Source organism: Artemia franciscana, chromosome 19 (assembly GCF_032884065.1).
Source record: "Artemia franciscana chromosome 19, ASM3288406v1, whole genome shotgun sequence".
Taxonomy (NCBI): Eukaryota; Metazoa; Arthropoda; class Branchiopoda; order Anostraca; family Artemiidae; genus Artemia; species Artemia franciscana.
In genome coordinates this window covers 21,724,817-21,744,617 of record NC_088881.1, presented here as the reverse complement: position 1 = coordinate 21,744,617, position 19,801 = coordinate 21,724,817, and the positions used below count along the sequence as shown (strand labels likewise).

Sequence of the window (19,801 nt, the reverse complement as noted above, 5' to 3'; positions counted from 1 at the left end):
AGTCTCGGTCGGTAAAGAACAAAGAAACTGAGTAATTTTAACAGCAATATCACCCAAATCAGTCATTAAAAATGACAAACCAGTCGCCAAAATCCATTGGCCCTTTCCAAACGTTTTGGCTAGTGACGCCTCTGGTGAGTACCAGACCGACCAAAGATAATAAGACCTCCGGAAATAATTACTCACATTTCTTAGTCCCAGCCTGTTATCTCTGTATACTTCCTTCCATCATAGGGTAACTCTTCAACAGTTGCCATTAATTTCATATTTTCAAATTCTACACCATGTATTATTTTGGAATCCAGGTGGAATATTCGAAAATTCCTTCTTTTCTTCATTATTTTTATCTTTAATACTTCCTATTTGACGGCTCATTGTTACAGGAAGGGGTGTTTTCTGCAGGAAGGGGGGAATCCTCTACGGGGGAATACTTTAGGGGAAAATTCCCTACGAGTAACCGATTGAAAATTGAAAGTTCCAGTGCACTTTTTAAGAGTCAAAGTGACAGAAGGGTAACCAGCCCCCGTGCCCTTTTTCCCAAAATCCAGCCGACCAGAATTTTGAGATAGTCATCTTGTTCAGAATAGTCCAAAAGTCAAAATCTATGCCTCTGGAGTTGACAAAACCCCCTACAAACCACGTTTCAAAGGCTCTAAGTTATGAAATTTGCCCATTGTTAATGTACAAGGTTTTTATAGAAGGGCTGGCTGTATTCTAATAAGCATCATCCGGCTAATTATTTTGCTTCCTCTAGAAACCAAGCTAATGCCTCTATATTACCATACCCACTATTGACATCTTTCTTATAAAGTGGTTTTATAAAAGTTTTCATAAGATCACTAGGCACTTTCCCTTTCTTAAAAACCAAATCCCCAATCTTTAATAATGTATCTTACTTTGCAACGACCCTACTTCAAGACCTCATTTGCCACGCTAGCAGCATATGAGGCCTTAACGTTTTTTTAAAATATTTTAGTACTGTCTCAAACTCCTCTTTGCACTTCTCTTCATTCATTTCCAAATTGTCATTTTTATTACTCTTATTAACAACACCCCTCCCCCGCAAAAAATTCCCCTACATGCAAAATTGAGCAGCCACAGATAAAATACAAATGTCGAAAAGTCTCGAAACGTCGATCAGATGTCCTAGGAGGCAATAAAATAACCAGATGTCTGATTTTTAAAAGCCTTATTTTTAACATGCCTTTTTATTTTACAAGCCTTTTTCAGAAACAAAACTGAACCAAAACATTAATGGTATCAAACATTTCATCATATTTTCTGAGTAAAATGCAAACAGAACAACCCAGATCAATTGGCAACGCTCTAGCGTTGCATATAGTAAACAACCATGAGGCTTCAATGCATTATTATTATTCTTCTTTTTATACCAGAAGCACTTCATATGGAAGGGGTGGTCGTAAAAGCATCAGAGGAGGCTCATTTGATTGGAAATTGAAAGTTCTAGTGCGCTTTTTAAGAGTCAAAGTGATAGAAGGGTAACCGGCCCCCATGCCCTTTTTCCCCAAATGCAGCCAATTAGAATTTTGAGATAGTGATTTCGTTCAAAATAGACCAAAGGTCAAATACTATACCTCTGGAGTAGACAAATCTCCCCACAAACCCCAATGCAAGCTGCCCATTGTTAACATACAAAGTTTTTACAGAAGGGCTGGTCGATTGAACTTTGGAGGGGGCCCATTCGATTGGAAACTGAGAGTTCTAGTGTCCTTTCAAGAGTCAAAAGTGATCGAAGGGCAACCAGCCCCACACCCTCGCAGGCATATTTAACACAAGCTTTCAATTATAAGGAACCAAATGGGTATGTGGAAGTCTTTGGGGAAAAGAGGGGCATGGGAAGGGGGCTAGTTGCCCTCAAATCGATTTGGTCACTTAAAAGGGCACATAAACTTTTAATTTTTGTTCGAATGAGCCTTTTCCCAATCTTTTAGAACCCTTCGTTTCATGTGATCATACCTGAAAAACCATACCGGAAACACCAGCCCCCAAGACGAGCAGTGTCTCACTACAGTTGAAAATTAAGAAAAGAGAAGATACAAATTTATTTTTAAAATGGCCCTCAGTAACGAGCATTAATGTACTTAATACGAAATTAGTTCAAGGCTAAAAGTTAAAAATAAAATAACTACTACTACTACTACTAATAAATCACTGCAGCACCAAGCCGCCTGAGGCCAACACAGCTACGCACGCTCCTCCTCCAACCTAATCTATTTAAAGCCTCCCTCTTTACACCCTCCCAGGAAGTTCCCATTTCCTTTAAATCTTTATTTATGACATCCTCCCAACCCAGACAAGAACGACCTGCTTTCCGTGTAGCCCCAGACGGGTGACTGATATATGGAACCTCTGCTTGAAGGAATCGAAAGTCAGGTTTGAAGGAGTAAACATCACAGGGACATGATTCCAGATAGACGTGCATCGATGAGCAAAGCTGTCCTTTAGGTTATCACAGCGAGCCGCATGCTTACGTGTCGGTTTTGTCTGTTTCTATCTCAGAAAATTACAGATTGGCTCAGGAATGTACTAATAATAACGCTAGTCTTTCCAACATCCAAGAATTTATTTTTCCAGACCAAAGCTGGAGTCACGGTGTAAAAATTGTGAAAAATTCAACAAGGGTTGACGATAGAATTTTTCTTCCTCCATCCGATGCTAAAAACGGAAAACAGTAGTGTAGGAGCGCCAAATTAACTCTGTCCCGAAAATAATTCAGCCTTCTTATGATAGCCTATCAGAGCCAAATATACTGGACAAAGAAGCTGACACTATTTAGTCCAAGCCACTCAAGAAATTATTCCATAAAAAGTTGTCGTCGACCTGACATCGGATTTATAAACTAATTTTAAACTATCGGTCACCCTCTTTTCCTCAGGCGCCGCTGCCAGAAGTCTGTCCGTTGGTCCCCAGACCACTCTCCTTGGGGTTATTAGCCACTCTAACCTGTCACTCCAAAAACTAGCCCCCTCCTTCCTTCTACTTAACAATTTTTACCATATCAGAAATAGCCTCTAATCCTTTCGGCAAAGTTTCTCCCCTAACTTATTCTGATTTAGTAAACACAACACACAACTCTTTACATTGTATGTATTATCTAAAATAAAAAATTGTACACATCACTTATTAATCAATATTCAGTTTGATAGAAATATTCACTGGGAAATCTGTCAATTTTACCTGAGAACAATATGTAATAGATGTGCAATTCTGATGCAATAACTCCAGGGCAAAACCCAGCAAAATAAGTGTTTATCTTATTATATTTTCAAATTCACGTATTGGATTTTGAAGCAATCTCTACTTTTTTTAAAAGAGTCAAAATTGCCAGTTACACCAGCAATGTAGATGTCATTTTCCAAGTCTAATTGATTCTATGGGGATATTAAATAAAAAAAAAACAAGTTTTTTCAACTGAAAGTAAGGAGCGACATTAAAACTTAAAACGAACAGAAATTACTTCGTATATGAAAGGGCCTGCTTCCTCATCAACGCCCCGCTCTTTACGATAAAGTTTTTTACTGTTTTAAAATGAAGAGTTGAGAGAAAGAGTCAAACTTTAGCGTAAAGTGCGGGGCGTTGATGAGGAAGCAGCCCCTTCATTGTTCCTTCAAATATTGGGCATTTAGGTAATGGTGCTCCTTAAGGATCGGTTTTAGGTTCACTGTTGTTTCTGGTGTATGTTAACGATTTTTCTATTATATCTAGCATCGAATCTTCGAATACAATTAATGACGATGATGACTCTCATTTGATTGTTGCTGCTAGGACCGAAGTTGAATTGTTAGATTTTATGTACCAGAATACTCATTGAATCGAAAAGTGGACGTGATCAAACAGATTAAAATTAAACTATAATAAATTTTGTATTATAATTTATGCAAGAAGTACAAATCATCATCCATGGATAATGGACATAAGTATTGATAGTAGGGGAATAAAAAATTGTGTTAATACTCGTTATCTCGGAGGGACTGATAAAGTCACTGAATTTGAAGATCAATTTCACGTATAAGTAGTAAAATAGCTAAAAACGTTGGTATTAATGAAAAATCGAGCATATTTCTTATCGTAATATACTATGAATATTGTTTTCCTATTTAGTAAATCCATTATATTGTTGCTTGCTTTGGTCAAAACCATTTGCATTCTACCTCTTTGGGCTGTTTAGAATATAAGAGCGTTGATAGTGACGGACGGAGTGTATCAGTAAGGCATGGTTACCTTGAACCTCATATACTACCTATTGCGAGAATTAGTAAATTTTATAATGCTTTATTTGTGCATAATCATCACCACGAGTAATTAACTTCATTTTTTTATTTGTTTTTCAAATGTGCATCATCTCTTCAGGATTATGAAACCAGAAGCTCTCTTTTGATACATAGACCTTTAGTTACAACTACTGGATCGAAATTTAGTATTAGACATGTTGGGTCTCTAATTTGGGAAGATTTGCCAAGTAAGTAAAAATCGTATAATGTTTTATCGAAACCCGCAAGCTGTTGAAATTGCATTGTTTGGAAGTTTATGAATTTGGTGCATTGTTCTCAGCAGTCTAAGCAGTTATTCATTTTTTTTTATTGCTAGTAGTATTCTCGTGCAGACATTCAATCTTATTGTATAGTGTCTATTATACCGATATGCAGTGTCTGAGGCAAAGTAAATCACGCTCCTTTCGTCTTTTTCTCCTTCTTCTGTTCTTATTTAACAACAAAGCATCTGGACATTGTCGTGATTTACGAATTTGTTTTATAAATAAACACAACTATCGCTGTTAAAAAAGTTTCGAGGGGGAGAAAACTACAGCGCTTAATAGAGGGATAAAGCAAAGTGTTAATCCCGCAGCACTATTATCTACAAAGCCAGCCAAAGGGTGCTATGACCCTTCACACCACCCTGTTTAACGCACATCTAGCCTTTGTTTCTTTTGAGATTTGTTTCTTCGTTTATAATAGCTTACAAGACGTATTGACCAAGACACAAAGACGTACTCACGAAATTTTAACAGTAGCACCTGATCAGCACGATTCTCTCCAGTTTTCACCAATATTCAAAACCATGAAAACTCCCCACCAATGGACAACATGTGTTAGGCACTAGACCTTGAGAATGGAACTTTGGTAAAAGCCAACTTTCCGCAAATATTTGCACATGCATGAGTGAAGTTAGAAATTGCTATCCTGAGATAAACTAACCTACTTATTGTAACAATATACATGAATACTTTGTAATCTATAAAATAGCTCATTTACCACTAGATCAGAATTCAGATTAAATTGGAATGAGGCTAATTAGCCACCTGGTACATTTGCTTAGGATTAAGCTGCGTACCAAGAAACTTGTCTTTTTAATCCTGTCACACAAAAACTACAAAAGTTGTAAAATCTGAAAATTATTCAGGATGGAGCAAGATAAATTACTCTACATAGGAGAACGCGAAAAACTCGTTTTAAAACATTGGTACAGGGCAGAGGAGAGAGGTTAATCCAAACACTTGTATTTTTAGGCTAAACTATTAAAGACCTGAGGTGGCACCGTAGATTAATCTCTGCTTGATATTACGAGACCATGGGTTCGATGTCAGCTGCCAAAGGGACAGCTTATCCAATAGTGTATACTAGGTTAAGCATTGCATTCTATTCTGCTGTATTCTAGCATACTATATATAGCGGCATATTGCAATAGACCAGTTTACAGTACCAAGGACATTAAAATAACTACATTTTTGACCCTTGTACAGTTTTACGTTTATCCGTTTCTGAAAACTGTGATTTTCTTTTAGTTATTTTCAAATCATGAAGTTTCTAAAACAGTGCCAAATTTTCGTCGCATTTGCCACATCGAACAATGGAAATATATCAGCAATAACTAAATAGCTAAAGTTGACAACGCTTTTTATCTGTAATAATACAAAAATGAACAATATGTTCGATTTTTAAAGACACCTGCACCTTTGCTAATTTTTCGCCCCCGTTTCTTTTTTTTTTAATTTGGTTCCCGCTACAACCAAAAACTGCATAATTGCACATGGGGTCTAATATTCAAATTAAATTCCCGATTTTTTCCTATTTTTAAAGATATATATGGTTGTATAAATTTCACTTAACTAATTCATACAATCAAATTTCAGTTTCAGTGTCCTTGGTACTTTAATAAACAGTAACGATAAATTTAACCAAGTCCATTTGGGGCAATTTATAAAGAGTAATGTTGCGCTTAAGAAACAAACGACACAACTACTAATTATGCAGTGCATAAAATATCAAAGTAAGGAGCGAAAATTTTAGTAAAAAATGTTCCACCCAAATTGGTCATTGGTGTAGTTTTAGATAGTGGGGGCTGACAGTATTTTTAGTTTTTGTGTTAGAATTTCGTTACATTACTCGCGTAGCCTTTCTTCTTTCTTTCTTGATATTTTTGAGAATGAATGGAGTCAATAAACAAGTCTATTATAACAGAGCTGAGCTGAACAGAACTTAAAAAATAAACGAAATAAGTTCCAAGTCTGCAGTGCATGGAATATCAAAATGAAGTATGAAAAGCCACATCTAGATTAGGAAAAAATGTTCCATCCAATTTGGTGATTGACGTAGTTTTCGGCTGACAGCATTTTTACTTTTTGTCACCGAATAACTCACAGTTGAGTTATTTACTAGTCGATTTTGTGTCTGTGTGTGTGTGGGTGGTGGGGGGGGGAGGGGGAGCGTTAGTAATGTAATTTCGCTATGATACTGAAAATAGGAAAGTAGTGGACATACAGTCAAGAAAATTTACGATCGCTGGGGAAGGAAAATAATGAAAAAAATGGAGATATAAAGGACAAATACTAAAAAGAAAGATTTGTAACCGCTGAATAAAAAACGAGAGACAAAGCAGGCGTCTCAGAGGAACTCCACCAACCCATTTTCAATGCTACAAAAATGAAAACACCCATTCGATACGCTTAAGAAATAAAAATCACTTGCAAAAAAAGGCCATGACGAAAAACTTCAATTAGCTACCTAAAAATCTTCCTTGTTATCACTAGTCCTATCGGTTCTTCACTTCTTTTTTTTCTTTGAGTTTGCGGCTGCTTATATTTTATAAATTGATTTTACAAAGAACAGATAGCGCCATCTAAAATCCCGAACACAACCAATTATATGATTTAAACCGGATTCTGTAATTTAAAAAGCCAAAAGATTACCTATTCTGAGAAACCTTTTCAACCAAAAGATATCAAAACCTTTGAACAGAAAGTAAATAACAACCCTTGTCAATAGTAATAAAGCCCGACAAATAAAGATTCGAAAACAATATGCGCATAAAAGAAAACTTTTTATGTTTTTCCCAATTTGGAAAATACTCAGAACGGAAGTTTGACCTTTTTATCTTTACAATTAAAAGACTTTTTAGTTCTTTCTTATTTAGAAAGGGTCTTGGGCTAAATTTAAAATAAAAAAGTGTTACGGCACAAAAACTGCCCCCCCCCCCCCAAGACCCATATTCTACTTGTTTGACTTGTTGTTTCTACTTGTTTGATGCTGTCACCACACCCTACACTCTAATCAGCAGTAGTGGTTTTAGCCACTATCTTTCTATGTTAAATCGCCGAAGATCTAGCTCTTATAAGCTTCGCTTTCTCTTTGATCTGGGGAAGTATTGCACAGATAGAGACAAAGGCTCGAATGTAGGTCATCTCTGTCTTCGCGTATCAATCTGATATTCTTTAAATTCTCTAGTATTTTTGTTTCGTGTTTAAGGAAAACTGTTGGCCATAAAGCCATGTAAGTTATTACTTCATTGTCTCTATTCATGAGTTTTTCTGGGCTATCTTTATTTTCTGTATCTTTGCGTTCAGGTACAGTGTCGTTGTAAAAAAAAAAAAAAAAAAAAAAAAAAAAAAAAGTGGAACTGTTTTTCTTTTCGCCATTCTTCACTTAAATACCTCTATGGTCCAAAGATAGTGCAAAGAATTTTTGGTCCAGAGATAAGTACCTAGGATTTTTGGTAAACTAAATTGACTGCTGCGAAATTTAGGGCCCTTCCAGTAAATCCACTGCTGGGAAGATAGTTACTAAAGCATTTTATTTACCTATTGTCTTTCAAAAGAGTTGAACTAAAAATTGTACCCCCGCATTGTTGGCAAAAATCTTTAGGATTAAAAGAAATATGTCTTAACGAGCAAATTAATTTTTAAAGCATCATAATATGAAAATAATGTTTTGAACCGCATACTGTTTTATTGAAGCATAAGTTAAACTTTACAATAAAAACCAAGATTCAGTTCAAACCATCCAAAAAACCATATTCAACTGGGCCAATGATTTTTTCACCTTTGTTCCATATCACAATTGATAAAATCACTTCTTTGGACAACAAAAGAGTGTTTTAAAAAGTGTTCAATCAGATATCCCAGGCAGAATTCACGAACCCAAATCATAGTTTAACACTTTTGGCGAGCTGTCTTTAATAGCCTATCACCTTGAAGATATACCAGTTTCTCCCAATAACTAACCATGCTAACTAATCTAGTTACTCTTACCCTAGTTAGCACTAAATCGTCCCTTAAAACTAATCCATTAGACTTATCGCTTAGACCCACCAATTTCTTAAAGAAACTCGACTGAACCCTCTCTAACTTATTCCCATTTTGGAATCCCCTAGCTCCACAACCATAACTAAACACTGGTCTTAACTTACTATTGAAAATCTTCTTCATTAACTTAATGTTGCTTAGGCGTATATTTCTTAAACTACTTCTCAATATTGTGCCAACTCTAAATTGCTGGAGAATGGTTCTTGAACCACACCTACCATGTGATCACCGTTACCGAGTGGGCTTAAATTGCATCTCTCCAGCACTCTCTAGTCCTGATGGTTTATCGCATGACCTTAACACAACAACCAGATCTATCGCCATCATCAACAACGGAGCATCACAGTTCTTGCAACTAATTCACTCCAAAGTGCGAGTTAAGGTAATTGAGTCCATATAGCCTTTAATCCTCTATTCTCCATTAGATCAATATTGCTACCCCATCTACAACTTGATTATACCGTGCCACCTAGGTAATGAAAACCCATTTAAAGTTTTCAATTCATTATCATTTACATTAAAATGTTCCTTAAATTGCATCTCATTCCCAAATACTACTACAGCTGGCTTATTTAATTTTAGCTTCTTTATTGTTTATACTCTTGATTCAAATCTAAAAGTCTGCAATTCAGTGCCACTTGTTGCTACCTATGCAATGTCATCAGCCAAAAGAGGGGCAAACAAGGACTTCTCTGATAAATACACAACAGGTGCTACCGTATTATTAAAGTTATTCTCTACGGCATTGATAAACTAAGAAAATAGCCTAGGTGACAAACTACATCCTTGCTTAAATCCTCTACTAGGATTTCCAGTTCCAGGTCCAAAATTTGTATGAGGGTATATAGACTACCATTTAGTGCTTTCGTCCCTATTTATTACTCTAGAAAACTGTTTTCGAACTCGAACTACTTGCATAACAACGCTATACATTGCTACTCAAATCTTAACAAATTTCCATGGTAATCCTGATTGTAATACGCTCTTAAAAACTAACTCCCTTGCTATTTCATCGAAGCTCCTTTCAGGTCAAGAAAAGCTGCGTGCAGCCTTTGTTTTATCTCAATGGTATATTTGATTATCGGCACACTCGAAATGAAGAGCTGATCTACTGCACTATAATCTTTCTTTTGTCCTGTGGTGGCGCAGTGGGTTTGACCTTAGCTTGGTAATACGGGACCCAGAGATCGAATCATGCTGCAGGAATGCACTGCAGGGCCGACGCAGGGACCTTAGTAGTCAAGACGCGTAGTTAATCCGATACAATACAATACACTATAATCTTTCTCAAAAACTATAAGAAAAGTTTTAATTAATGATTAATGTACTATAATCATTCTTCTGTAACTCTGACCATTTATCTAATCTGAAAATGGCTGTCATTTTTGGCTTTTTTTTCTTTCTTTTTTATAGCAAAGGGTGGGATTACAAATATAATTCAACTATGTTTTGGCCTTAACTTGGCTCTTTTGGAACTCACGGCAGCTGTTTTTTTTTCATACATTGGCACTAACTCCCATTTGTAAGTATGCCTTTTAATGAATCATCTAACTGTATACAAGTAATTTATGCAAAAAACAAGCATTGATAGAAATAAGAAAGAAGCAAGGAATATAATAAAGATAAATTCAACCTACTTGAGAACATCCACTACCAGCATTCAATTCCAACTGTGACCATTCATCTTCCCTTCTCTTCACTGCTTTGTCCAAATCTTTTGCTTCTCCCTCTGGATTTTCTAATATTACTTCTGAAAAAAAAATAACAAATTTGATAATAAAGAATGTCACAAGTGTCCAGAATCAAAATGCACTAAGTCCATAATTATTTTCTTGGTAGGCAAAATTTAGAAAACCTTAGTAGGCTACCCAGTAAGAAAGATTTGGGTAAATATATCTAATGAGCCAAAAAAAAAGATATCTTATATTTCCTTCCCAGAAAAATTAAAAAAGTCAAAAGAACACTGGATATTCAAAAATAAAAGCTCAACTCTAAACACTTTGATTTTGGACAGCACATAGTCACTGATTAGAAATCTGTCTGAATTTTGACTAATAAAACAAAAATCTTCTTATGCAGGTTTCTGAGTAATACCAAAACTCTAAAAAAAAATTGGTACATTTTGATAATTTTGACTTGAGTCTACATTTCATTTACTTAAAGGTTTGAAAGCATAATTCAAGTAGGATTTTAAGCCAGACAGTTTTCCTACAGTGGTGCATGACCTTAGCTTTGTAATACATGACCCAGAGATCGAAGGGGCAATGCAGAAACATTTAAAGCGAAAAATCGTCATTAGTTCAATTACTTACTGCTTTAACCATATCAGTATTTTTTTTTTTTTATTTCAGATATAATTTTCCAAATTGTTAAAACATTATAAGTCACGGCCAATGTCTTTTGACCTTATTTGTCTGGTGTAAATTTCTGAACTTTTATTTTTATACCACTAGAGCCGTTTAGAAAAGGATGAGGTAGAGGTAGACACTTCAAAAGATCTTTACGGGGACCATTAAAGCCTTGGACACACTTACAAGATTTTTTTTCCTCAGGCTGAGTAAATATTTTTTTTTAGTTACATAGCTTGGTAGAAGATGAACACACCATTCAACGCGTCTTTTTGTGTTCTTTTCATATATACTGATTTCTTCTTTGCAATTTGAGCCCTAAACTGCTGCTTATACTATAAACAGTCACTGTAGCATCAAGCTCTCTGAGGCCAAAACAGCTACACACAAGCTCCTCCTCCATCCCAATATATTCAAAGCTTTTTACTAAGAGTTCCAATTTCCAGTATGTCCTCACTTACAATCTACTCCAGCCCCATTTGAGGATGAAGTAGGTTTTTTAGATTTTACTTATTATATTATTTAGTTTTATTTATTTGGGCACTGTGTCCAATGCTTCATCTTAACACCTTATCTGTCCATAATGTATTACAAATAGATCCTTATGACAAACTTGGATAGAAATAGTGTCTTTTGTTTAAGCTCTACATACCAAATAACATGCTCTGGAAGCTCACAACATGGCACTCTAGCTATTCCTATGCTATTGCAAATATATACTTTTGACTATATAGATATTGTTCCTGTTTCTAAAACAAGTGTTTTAAAACATTGTTTCCATGCCATTTTAACAACCAGGATGCACTTAACCCATTTTTACTTAGTTTGATAGTAGTAGCAGCTGAAAGTTTCAACCTAAGACCCCCAGGTATTCTTGATAAATTGCTGAAGCATCCTATTGGCAACCAGTCCTTTCAACAATCTAGATACACACAGTACCTATTGATTTAGTTTCAAACCCCATGACCTTCCCTGAAAATATAACTGAATACCCTATTATGTCCCTAGGACATGGCACCTATACCATATTGACAGCCTGGATGCACTTAATCCCTTTTCATCTAGTTTGATAGTACTGGGCCTGAACATTTCAACTTAACACCATCAGCTATTCTTGATATATTGCTCATGCCTCTTATTGACAACCAGTGTAAACATAGTTATTTTTAATTTTGTTTTATAGCCACACAAACTTTTCTTGACAGTTTCTACTTTATACCAAAACCCAGTCCTTAGACGTCCTGCCTATTCCATAGTGACAGCCTTGATGCAGCTAACTACTACTATTAACAACTCATTGTAATAGTAGTTCAACAGTAGCAGTAATACTAACAAAAAATGGTAGTAATATTAGTTTAGTTTTGTACTTTAAGATACTGCTAGGATATTGCTAATACATTCCTTTACAAATTCAAATTTACACAGTATGTTTTGATTTTATTTTTGATACCCTCTCAAAATACTCTGAAAGCTCAAACTTCATACTCTAAGCTGTTCTTGAGATATTACTGATACAACTTTTGACAGTTGGCATATAGTTTGTTTTGATATAGTTCAATACTACCCTCAGCATTCTCTGATAGTTTTACATTAACACCCTTAGCATTAGCAACAGTAATGCTCATAGTAACAGTAGCAGTAGAATGAGCAGAAGCAGTGGGTGTAGTAGCAGTATTCACTTAGTGTCTTTTTAGTTAGTTCAGCATGCCCTGATATTTTCAACTCAATACTCTAAGCTGTTTCTGGGATATTGATTATATGTCCTTTTGATATCGTGGATACACATAGCGTGTTTCAACTTTGTCCAAAAAGCCTTAGTGTTAGTAGTACTAGAGGCAGTAATAGCTGCTTTAGTAGTATTAGTAAGCACACAGTGCCTTTTTGTTAGTTCAACATACCCTAAAAGTTTCAACTTAATATTATAAGCTGTTTCTGATATATTGGTGATACACCATTTAGACAGCCTGCCTAAACATGACGTGTTTTGATTCAATTCAACTTCTCCTGGAATATTCCCTAAAATTTTCACATTCATATCCTTAGCCTTAATAGTAGTAGCAGCATGCACGTAGTACCTTCTGGTTGGTTCAGCATCCCCTTTACCATCCACTGAAAGAGTCAACTTAACACTAAGCTATTCCTGGTATAGAGCTGTTATGCCCATTTTGAAAACATGCATTGACCAAGCATGTTTCAATTTAGTTGAGCTCCCCCTCAAAATTTCACCTTAATACCCTTACTTTCAGTAGTAATTGTAGTAGAAGAAGCAGTCATAGTAGTAATAGTACCAGTAGTATTAGTAATAGTAGTATGCACATAGTGTATTCTGGTTAATTTAACATCCCCCTTAACATGCCCTGAAAGTTTCAACTTAATACCCTAAGCTGTTCCTGGGATATTGCTGATGTGCCCTTTGACAACCTGCATGCACATAAGTAAATTTTGATTTAGTTCAACATCCCCCTAAACATTCCCTGAAAGTTTTACCTTAATATCTTTAGCCTCAGTGGTAGTAGTATTTCTAGCAGTAATAGCAAAAGTGATAGCATACACATAGTTCAACATCCTCCTCAACTTGCCCTGAAAATTTCAACTTAATACTCAAAGCTGCTCCTAAGATATGGTTGATATGCCCTTTTAACAATCTACATTCACATAGCATTGTCTTATTTAGCTCAAAGATTCCTTGGCAGTTTTAGTTTTTTATGCTTAGCCTCAGTAGTAGAAGTAATAGAATTCATTTAATGCAGTTTGTAAGTTTAATATCCTCCTTCAACATACCCTGAAAGTTTCAACTTAACACTTTAGGCATTTCTGTTATTTCAACATCCCCTGAAAGTGTCAATTTAATGCCCTAAGCTGTTCCTGAGATATTGCTGATAACTCCCTTGGACAAATCACATACAAATTCTGTGTTTTAATTTAGTTTAACACCCCCCTCAACATTTCCAAAAACATTCACCTTAATACCCTTACCTAAGTAGAAGTAGTTGATTAGCTATAGATGCAGTAGTATAGCACAAACACAGTGCTTTTTCATTGGTTCAACATAACCTAAAAATTTCAACTTAATACTCGATGCTGTTCCTTAGATATTGCTCATACACACTTTTGACAACCTACAAGCCTGTAGTGTGTTTTGATTTTATCCAACAGTCCCCAAAGCATTCTATAAATTTCTTAATACCCTTAGCCTCAATAATAATCACAGTGGAACTAATAGTTGTAACAGCAGTAACAGCATGTGCACATTCCCTTTTAGTCAACTGGTCATTATCCTCATAATTCCCTGAGTTTCAACTTAATGCCATGAGCCATTTCTTATATATAATTTTTTGACAACCTGCATACACGTAGTGGGTTTCGATTTAGTTCAACCCTTCCCTCAACATTCCCTGAAAGCATTTACCTTCATGACATTAACCTTTTTGGATACCAAGAGTCAAACATACCACCCTTTCCCCATAACAAATGTTAAATATAAACAATATACAAATTGCATAACTTACAGTCTCTACCTGAGGGTTGTGGGGAGGGGGGGTTTTCCATCCCTAGAGTTGTAGTTATTAGATCTCTCAACTATAATGAACAAAATGGCCATCTCAAATTTTTGTCAGATGTCCTTGGGGAAATAGGGGGTTACAGGTCCTCTAATAAACAACAAAGAGAGATAAAACTCCACAAAAAAAACTCAAACAAGACTGCGACCAGTAGAGAAGAAAGCCTAAATTAACGCGGATATTTCGCCTGTATCCAAACTAGGCATCCTCAGCACAAGATAAAAAGAAAAAAAAACACTAAACTAAAAACAAATAAAACCACCACCAATAATAATAAATACAATTGTTGCTACTGATCCACGTAAGGAAAAGAAGCTATTAGAGTTACTTCAATGAGAACATCAAAGCAACTGAGGAAAAATTATGAAAATTGAAACTTAGTCAACTATCCTGTTGCGAAATAATCCTCTTGTAAGCTAATATTGAAGCAACTCTTTTTGGTCTAGTAGGTAATCTTGTCCCCTAGTGATTGTGTAAAATTTTAATTCCCTTATTGACTATTGGTTCATTTTTCAAAAGAAAGCCTCCTGTTATGCTTGAAAGACATACTGAGATTTGAATATCTGAGAATCTCAAGATTAAAAAAAAATTAATTAAATCTACCAGAGCTTGAAACCCAGAGAATTTTAACCACCAATCTATACCTATCAAATATAAAATAACAAACAAATATTTATTTGTTTTTTAAGTAGTATTTTGACTCATATACTTAGTTTGAAGCACATACCTACAAGCATCTTTATTAGAGTTCATATTTTTTTGACAATTTTAATCTTTATTTGGATATTTTAGAATGAATAGAAGATGAAATACCAACAAATAGCTCTAAACTGACAACACTCTAGCCTAACAGGGCTAGCCATTATAAATGTTTTTCTTGTTACACCCCTAAAAAAGCTAGCATTTAACGTTTAATGTAAGCTATCTTTTACAAATATACAAGTTAGATCTTTATCTTCATTTCCTAATCTTCATTACTATCATAGTTACTAAGCAATGCCACGAAGTTAGGTGACATGCTAAATGATTTGACCTATACAAATTGTCACAAAGAGTACATAGCCCCAAAAGATGGTTCAAGACCATTTTTTTTTTTTTTTTTTTTTGACAATAGAAAGCATAACTCACTTGCTATAGCAGTCAGAAGTGCAAAGGCAAAAAATTGTTCAGAAAATATAAAATAACATATTTTTTTGTATAGACAGTGAACAGTTTTTTTTTATGGCAAGGTGCTTTTTATAGCTTACCATTTTTTGTATCAATATTTTCATACCATCCTAATTTCAACAGATTTATTAGAACTTTAACCCACACCAGATCTACAACATATAATTGTCAAGGTTCGCTTTAATTTGTGGGTACTTGTTTGTTTGCAAGTTTATTAAAGCAACCTATTATGTGCCCCCCCCCTTAAAGAAAATCCTGGATCCACCCCTGGCCTTGTTCCCTATGAATAGGTCCAATATAATTTAAATCACAAACAAAGTGTGGTGAAAAATTGGCAAAGTGGCAACATCAAGAGTTACTTTCAACTGGGAGGTAGCTGATTCCTTATCTAGGAAATAATAAGCAACCAGATAAAAAAAACTCTTCTTATTGAAAACATCACTGAGCACAACAAGGATAAAAATACTTCAGTTGCTCTAAGCTAGGATTTAAGGCTATGCCCACTCTAAAGAAAACACTATAAAATTCAGGGAACAACTTGTAAAATTGTGTAAATTTACAGTTTTCAACATAATTTAGGTAGGATGAAAGTTAACACATCACTTGATGCATTTTCTCATGCTCTTTTATAGTTCAATAACTGATTCTGGAGGATATTCCATTTTGAACCCTTGATAATAATAATTTATTTATGCCCTCTTTACATACAAAAGATGTACACAGAGGAGTATGAAAAGAAAACTGAAAAATATTAGAATTACACTTCTATTGAAAATCCAGTAGATCATAGCTGTTTTTTGCATATAACTAAAAAAATCACTCACAAAACATGACCTATAAATGATAACATAGCTCATAAAATAGCACCCATAAACATAGCGTATAAATATCTATTTTATTACAGAAATAACAACAAAACTGTTGTTCCATTAAATGAGACAATTAAGGAGAAAATTTATTCTATTTTCTCTGGACTGTCTAAGAAATTTGTCTTATTGTTGATCCTTTTTAACAGTAATATTAAATATTCTGAATTTTTTGTATAATATAACTATTTTTGAACCATAGTGGAATTCCAAGAAAATATTTACAAAACCAGAAAAAGTAAATGCGGATACACTTTTATCACTTTTACTCAAAAACTTCAGAAATGGAACAATGAAAAATGCATGAGGTGAAACATTGAATTATAAATTATAGCAAGTTTTTGTTTATCAATACAATCCTTCACCCAGACCAGCAGGCCATATGTTTTCCCAACACAGATGATAACACCAACTCCTGTGTAGCTTTAATTGATGGACCAAAAGGCAACTCAAGGTAATTAATGGAATCTGGGGCCCCAAAAGGTAATAGTAATTAAATATAGTAACTAAAAGTTTAAAAGAACACTATTTTAAACACTAGTAGTGTTTATACACTATTTTAGATTTTACTAACAATGCATACCACCAAAAAGTATTGAATTAAATTTAGGTGTATCAAGAGAAAAATTTGCCTTAAAGTTATTTTGAAAAAAAAAGTTGTAAGAATTTTACAAAAAATGCCCCCCCCCCAAAAAAAAGAAAGAAACGATATCACCAGCATGATTGTAGCTAACTTGTTTTGTATAGAGCTTAGAGCTCTGATATACTTTACTCTTAATCTTCCTAATATGCAAATATATGGTGATATTCTAGTTTAGCTACTTTGTGCTATCTTGGAAAGGGGTTAAGTTAGGAAAATGAACTTTCAGGGATGAGTCTACAGACTAAGGTTTGTTCCAAGAAGGTATTTTGGAGTACTTCCCTCTATTCTTTCCCCCTCTAGAGGATAGTGACCTTTGATGACCAGTAAAAAATCTTCATGTTATAAAAATGAAATCTGTTATCAAAAAATAAAATCATGTTATCAAAAAATGAAATAGATCTTCTGCTTAAATGAAGTACAAGAAGAGTGTTTTCCACTTCACAACTTTGCCAAATCCAAATTTATAATGTTTCAAAATCTGCAAATACATTTCCTAAATTTACAAACCCACTGATATGACCTAAAATTCAACCCAAATAGCAAAAATTGCATTTTCAGAACTAAAACCACAGAAAAAGAGGTAATTACTTAGTTTCATCATAAGCTGTCTAAACTGGCCTATACTATAGCACTTAGAAATGCTAATTCTAGAAGCAAGCCCATTTCTGGTCTTGTTGAAGTGACTTGTCAAGTATGCAAAATTTATAACTTAGAAACCAGAAGGGGAGTGACATGGAAGCTTGGCAATACTTTCTCAGAGTATGGTTTTGGCCCTGGAGTCATTACTGTACTGAAAGTTTCATTTTCCTAACCTAGCCCCTTTCCAAGACAAAGAAAAGTAGCTCAACTAGAATTTTACCAAATAAATAGCCAAAATTAGACATTTCTCATCTATTCTCCTCATGCATCTATCTTGTTTCAACCCATGTACCTGCAAACTAAATGAACAGTGAATGAACAAGAACCAGAAAAACAAGCAATGGGAAAAACAAGCAAAATGCATTAGAAATATACAATTTGGGCTATATATTTGTACACAAGGGAGGAATTGATAAAATACAGCTAGACTGAATGCAAAATGTTTCAGATTTAATTATTCTGCATTTTATGCAATATGAACTGTTTTCCTTAAGATGTTTCCTTCTCTAGTCTTATACTTTTATTTTCCTCCAAAAAAAAATTGAATAATAAAAGAGAATTGAAAAAGGCATCAAACAATATATTTACCTTCATCCTATATAGATATAGATCAGGCTATGTTGTAAACTGCAAATTTAGCCTACCAAATATTCCTAGGCTATAATACTTACTTATATCATTCCTAAAAGTACTTTGATTGAGATTAATCCTTCCTCCCCCCTCCCCTTCATGTAAATACATAGCATAAACTATGGATTCCCCATGCATTTTTCCTTTCTTGATTATATCACTCTTTTGTTCAAATAGATTGAACAATTTTGGGTGTCTATTTGCACATTAGAGAGCAGGGTAAAGAAATATGAAGTGCTTTTAGGGAAGATAAGTGTTAGGATTTTTATGGTTGTTTTCATATTTTACAGTGTTTTCCTTTGGAGTTGGCCTAAACAGCAACCTAATATCTATGCCTTTTACTAGATAAAACTGGTCGATTCAAAACTGTATAAATAAGTTGTGAACTAAAAAAAAACTGTATGACCTTTAACATTTTCTTCGACATCAGCCAAAACTTCCTTTGCCAAAGTACTAAGTTGGTTTTTTATAGAGGATAAGTTTGTTCCTTTCATCAACCATGCCATAGTCGAATTTTAAATCTAAGCACTTTTAAACCCCATCTCTAATTTTGCAAAACTGGCTCGTCTTTGGTGCAAATCCCAAAGAAAAATTTAAAAAATTTACATAAAGATAAAAACCTATTTCTATCCACAAATTATTTTTAATTGCCAGATTTTGAAGCAACCTACTTTTATTTATAGTAGACAAAACATTTAATCTTTTATATTAAGCAAGTCACTATTAAGGATTTACTTTATGGTCCATTCAGAAAAAAACAAAAAGTGTATTCGCCCTGAAAACTTAGCTTAACACTCTATGCTGTTCCTGAGATATTCTGGATACGGCTTTTGACAGCATGCAAGCATACATTGTGTTTTGGTTTAGTGTAATACCCCTCTCAACAATCCCTGAGAGTCTTAGCTCGATACACTTAGCTTCAGTAGCAGTAAAAGTTGTAGTAGCAATAGCAGTAAAAGTATTAACGGTAGAATGAACTGAAAACAATCATTATTCCGAGCTGTGTTATTATTTCTCACACCATCATAAAAAAGAAAAAAGTTACCACCATAATCTAAATTACTGAAAAGAATAAACGGATGTGGCAGTAGTGTTTTTAGGCCGAGGCACAGCTGCCCCCCAGTTTATGGACACCTTACGTTTAATTCCTTTTATTTTATATACCTTAGTCAAATTAGATATGCCTACCCCCCCAGATTTGGAGGCCCAAAACCACTACTGAACTGTGGATCGGTAGTTTAATATGCACAAATGTTCATTGCTAAAGGTATTAATAATTTCATGTTTTTTAGTTATAAAAGGGAAAAAGTTTAATTATATTTTGTTTTTAGTAATAAGTAAATCACATT

The 19,801-nt window shown here is 34.5% G+C and overlaps 1 protein-coding gene across 2 annotated transcripts in view; it reads right to left on the bottom strand.

The window, feature by feature from the left end:
• Positions 1-18,979, bottom strand: part of LOC136039413 (uncharacterized) — a 104,256-nt gene extending 85,277 nt beyond the window's left edge. For both annotated transcript variants that reach the window (XM_065723137.1, XM_065723138.1), the window contains exons 1-2: positions 18,859-18,979; positions 10,237-10,349 (exon numbers count right to left, since the gene is read on the bottom strand). In XM_065723137.1, coding sequence (XP_065579209.1) covers positions 10,237-10,349; positions 18,859-18,958 — 213 coding nt within the window. In that variant the 5' untranslated portion in view covers positions 18,959-18,979. The remainder of the gene's footprint in view (positions 1-10,236; positions 10,350-18,858) is intronic.
• Positions 18,980-19,801: the final 822 nt, after the last annotated feature.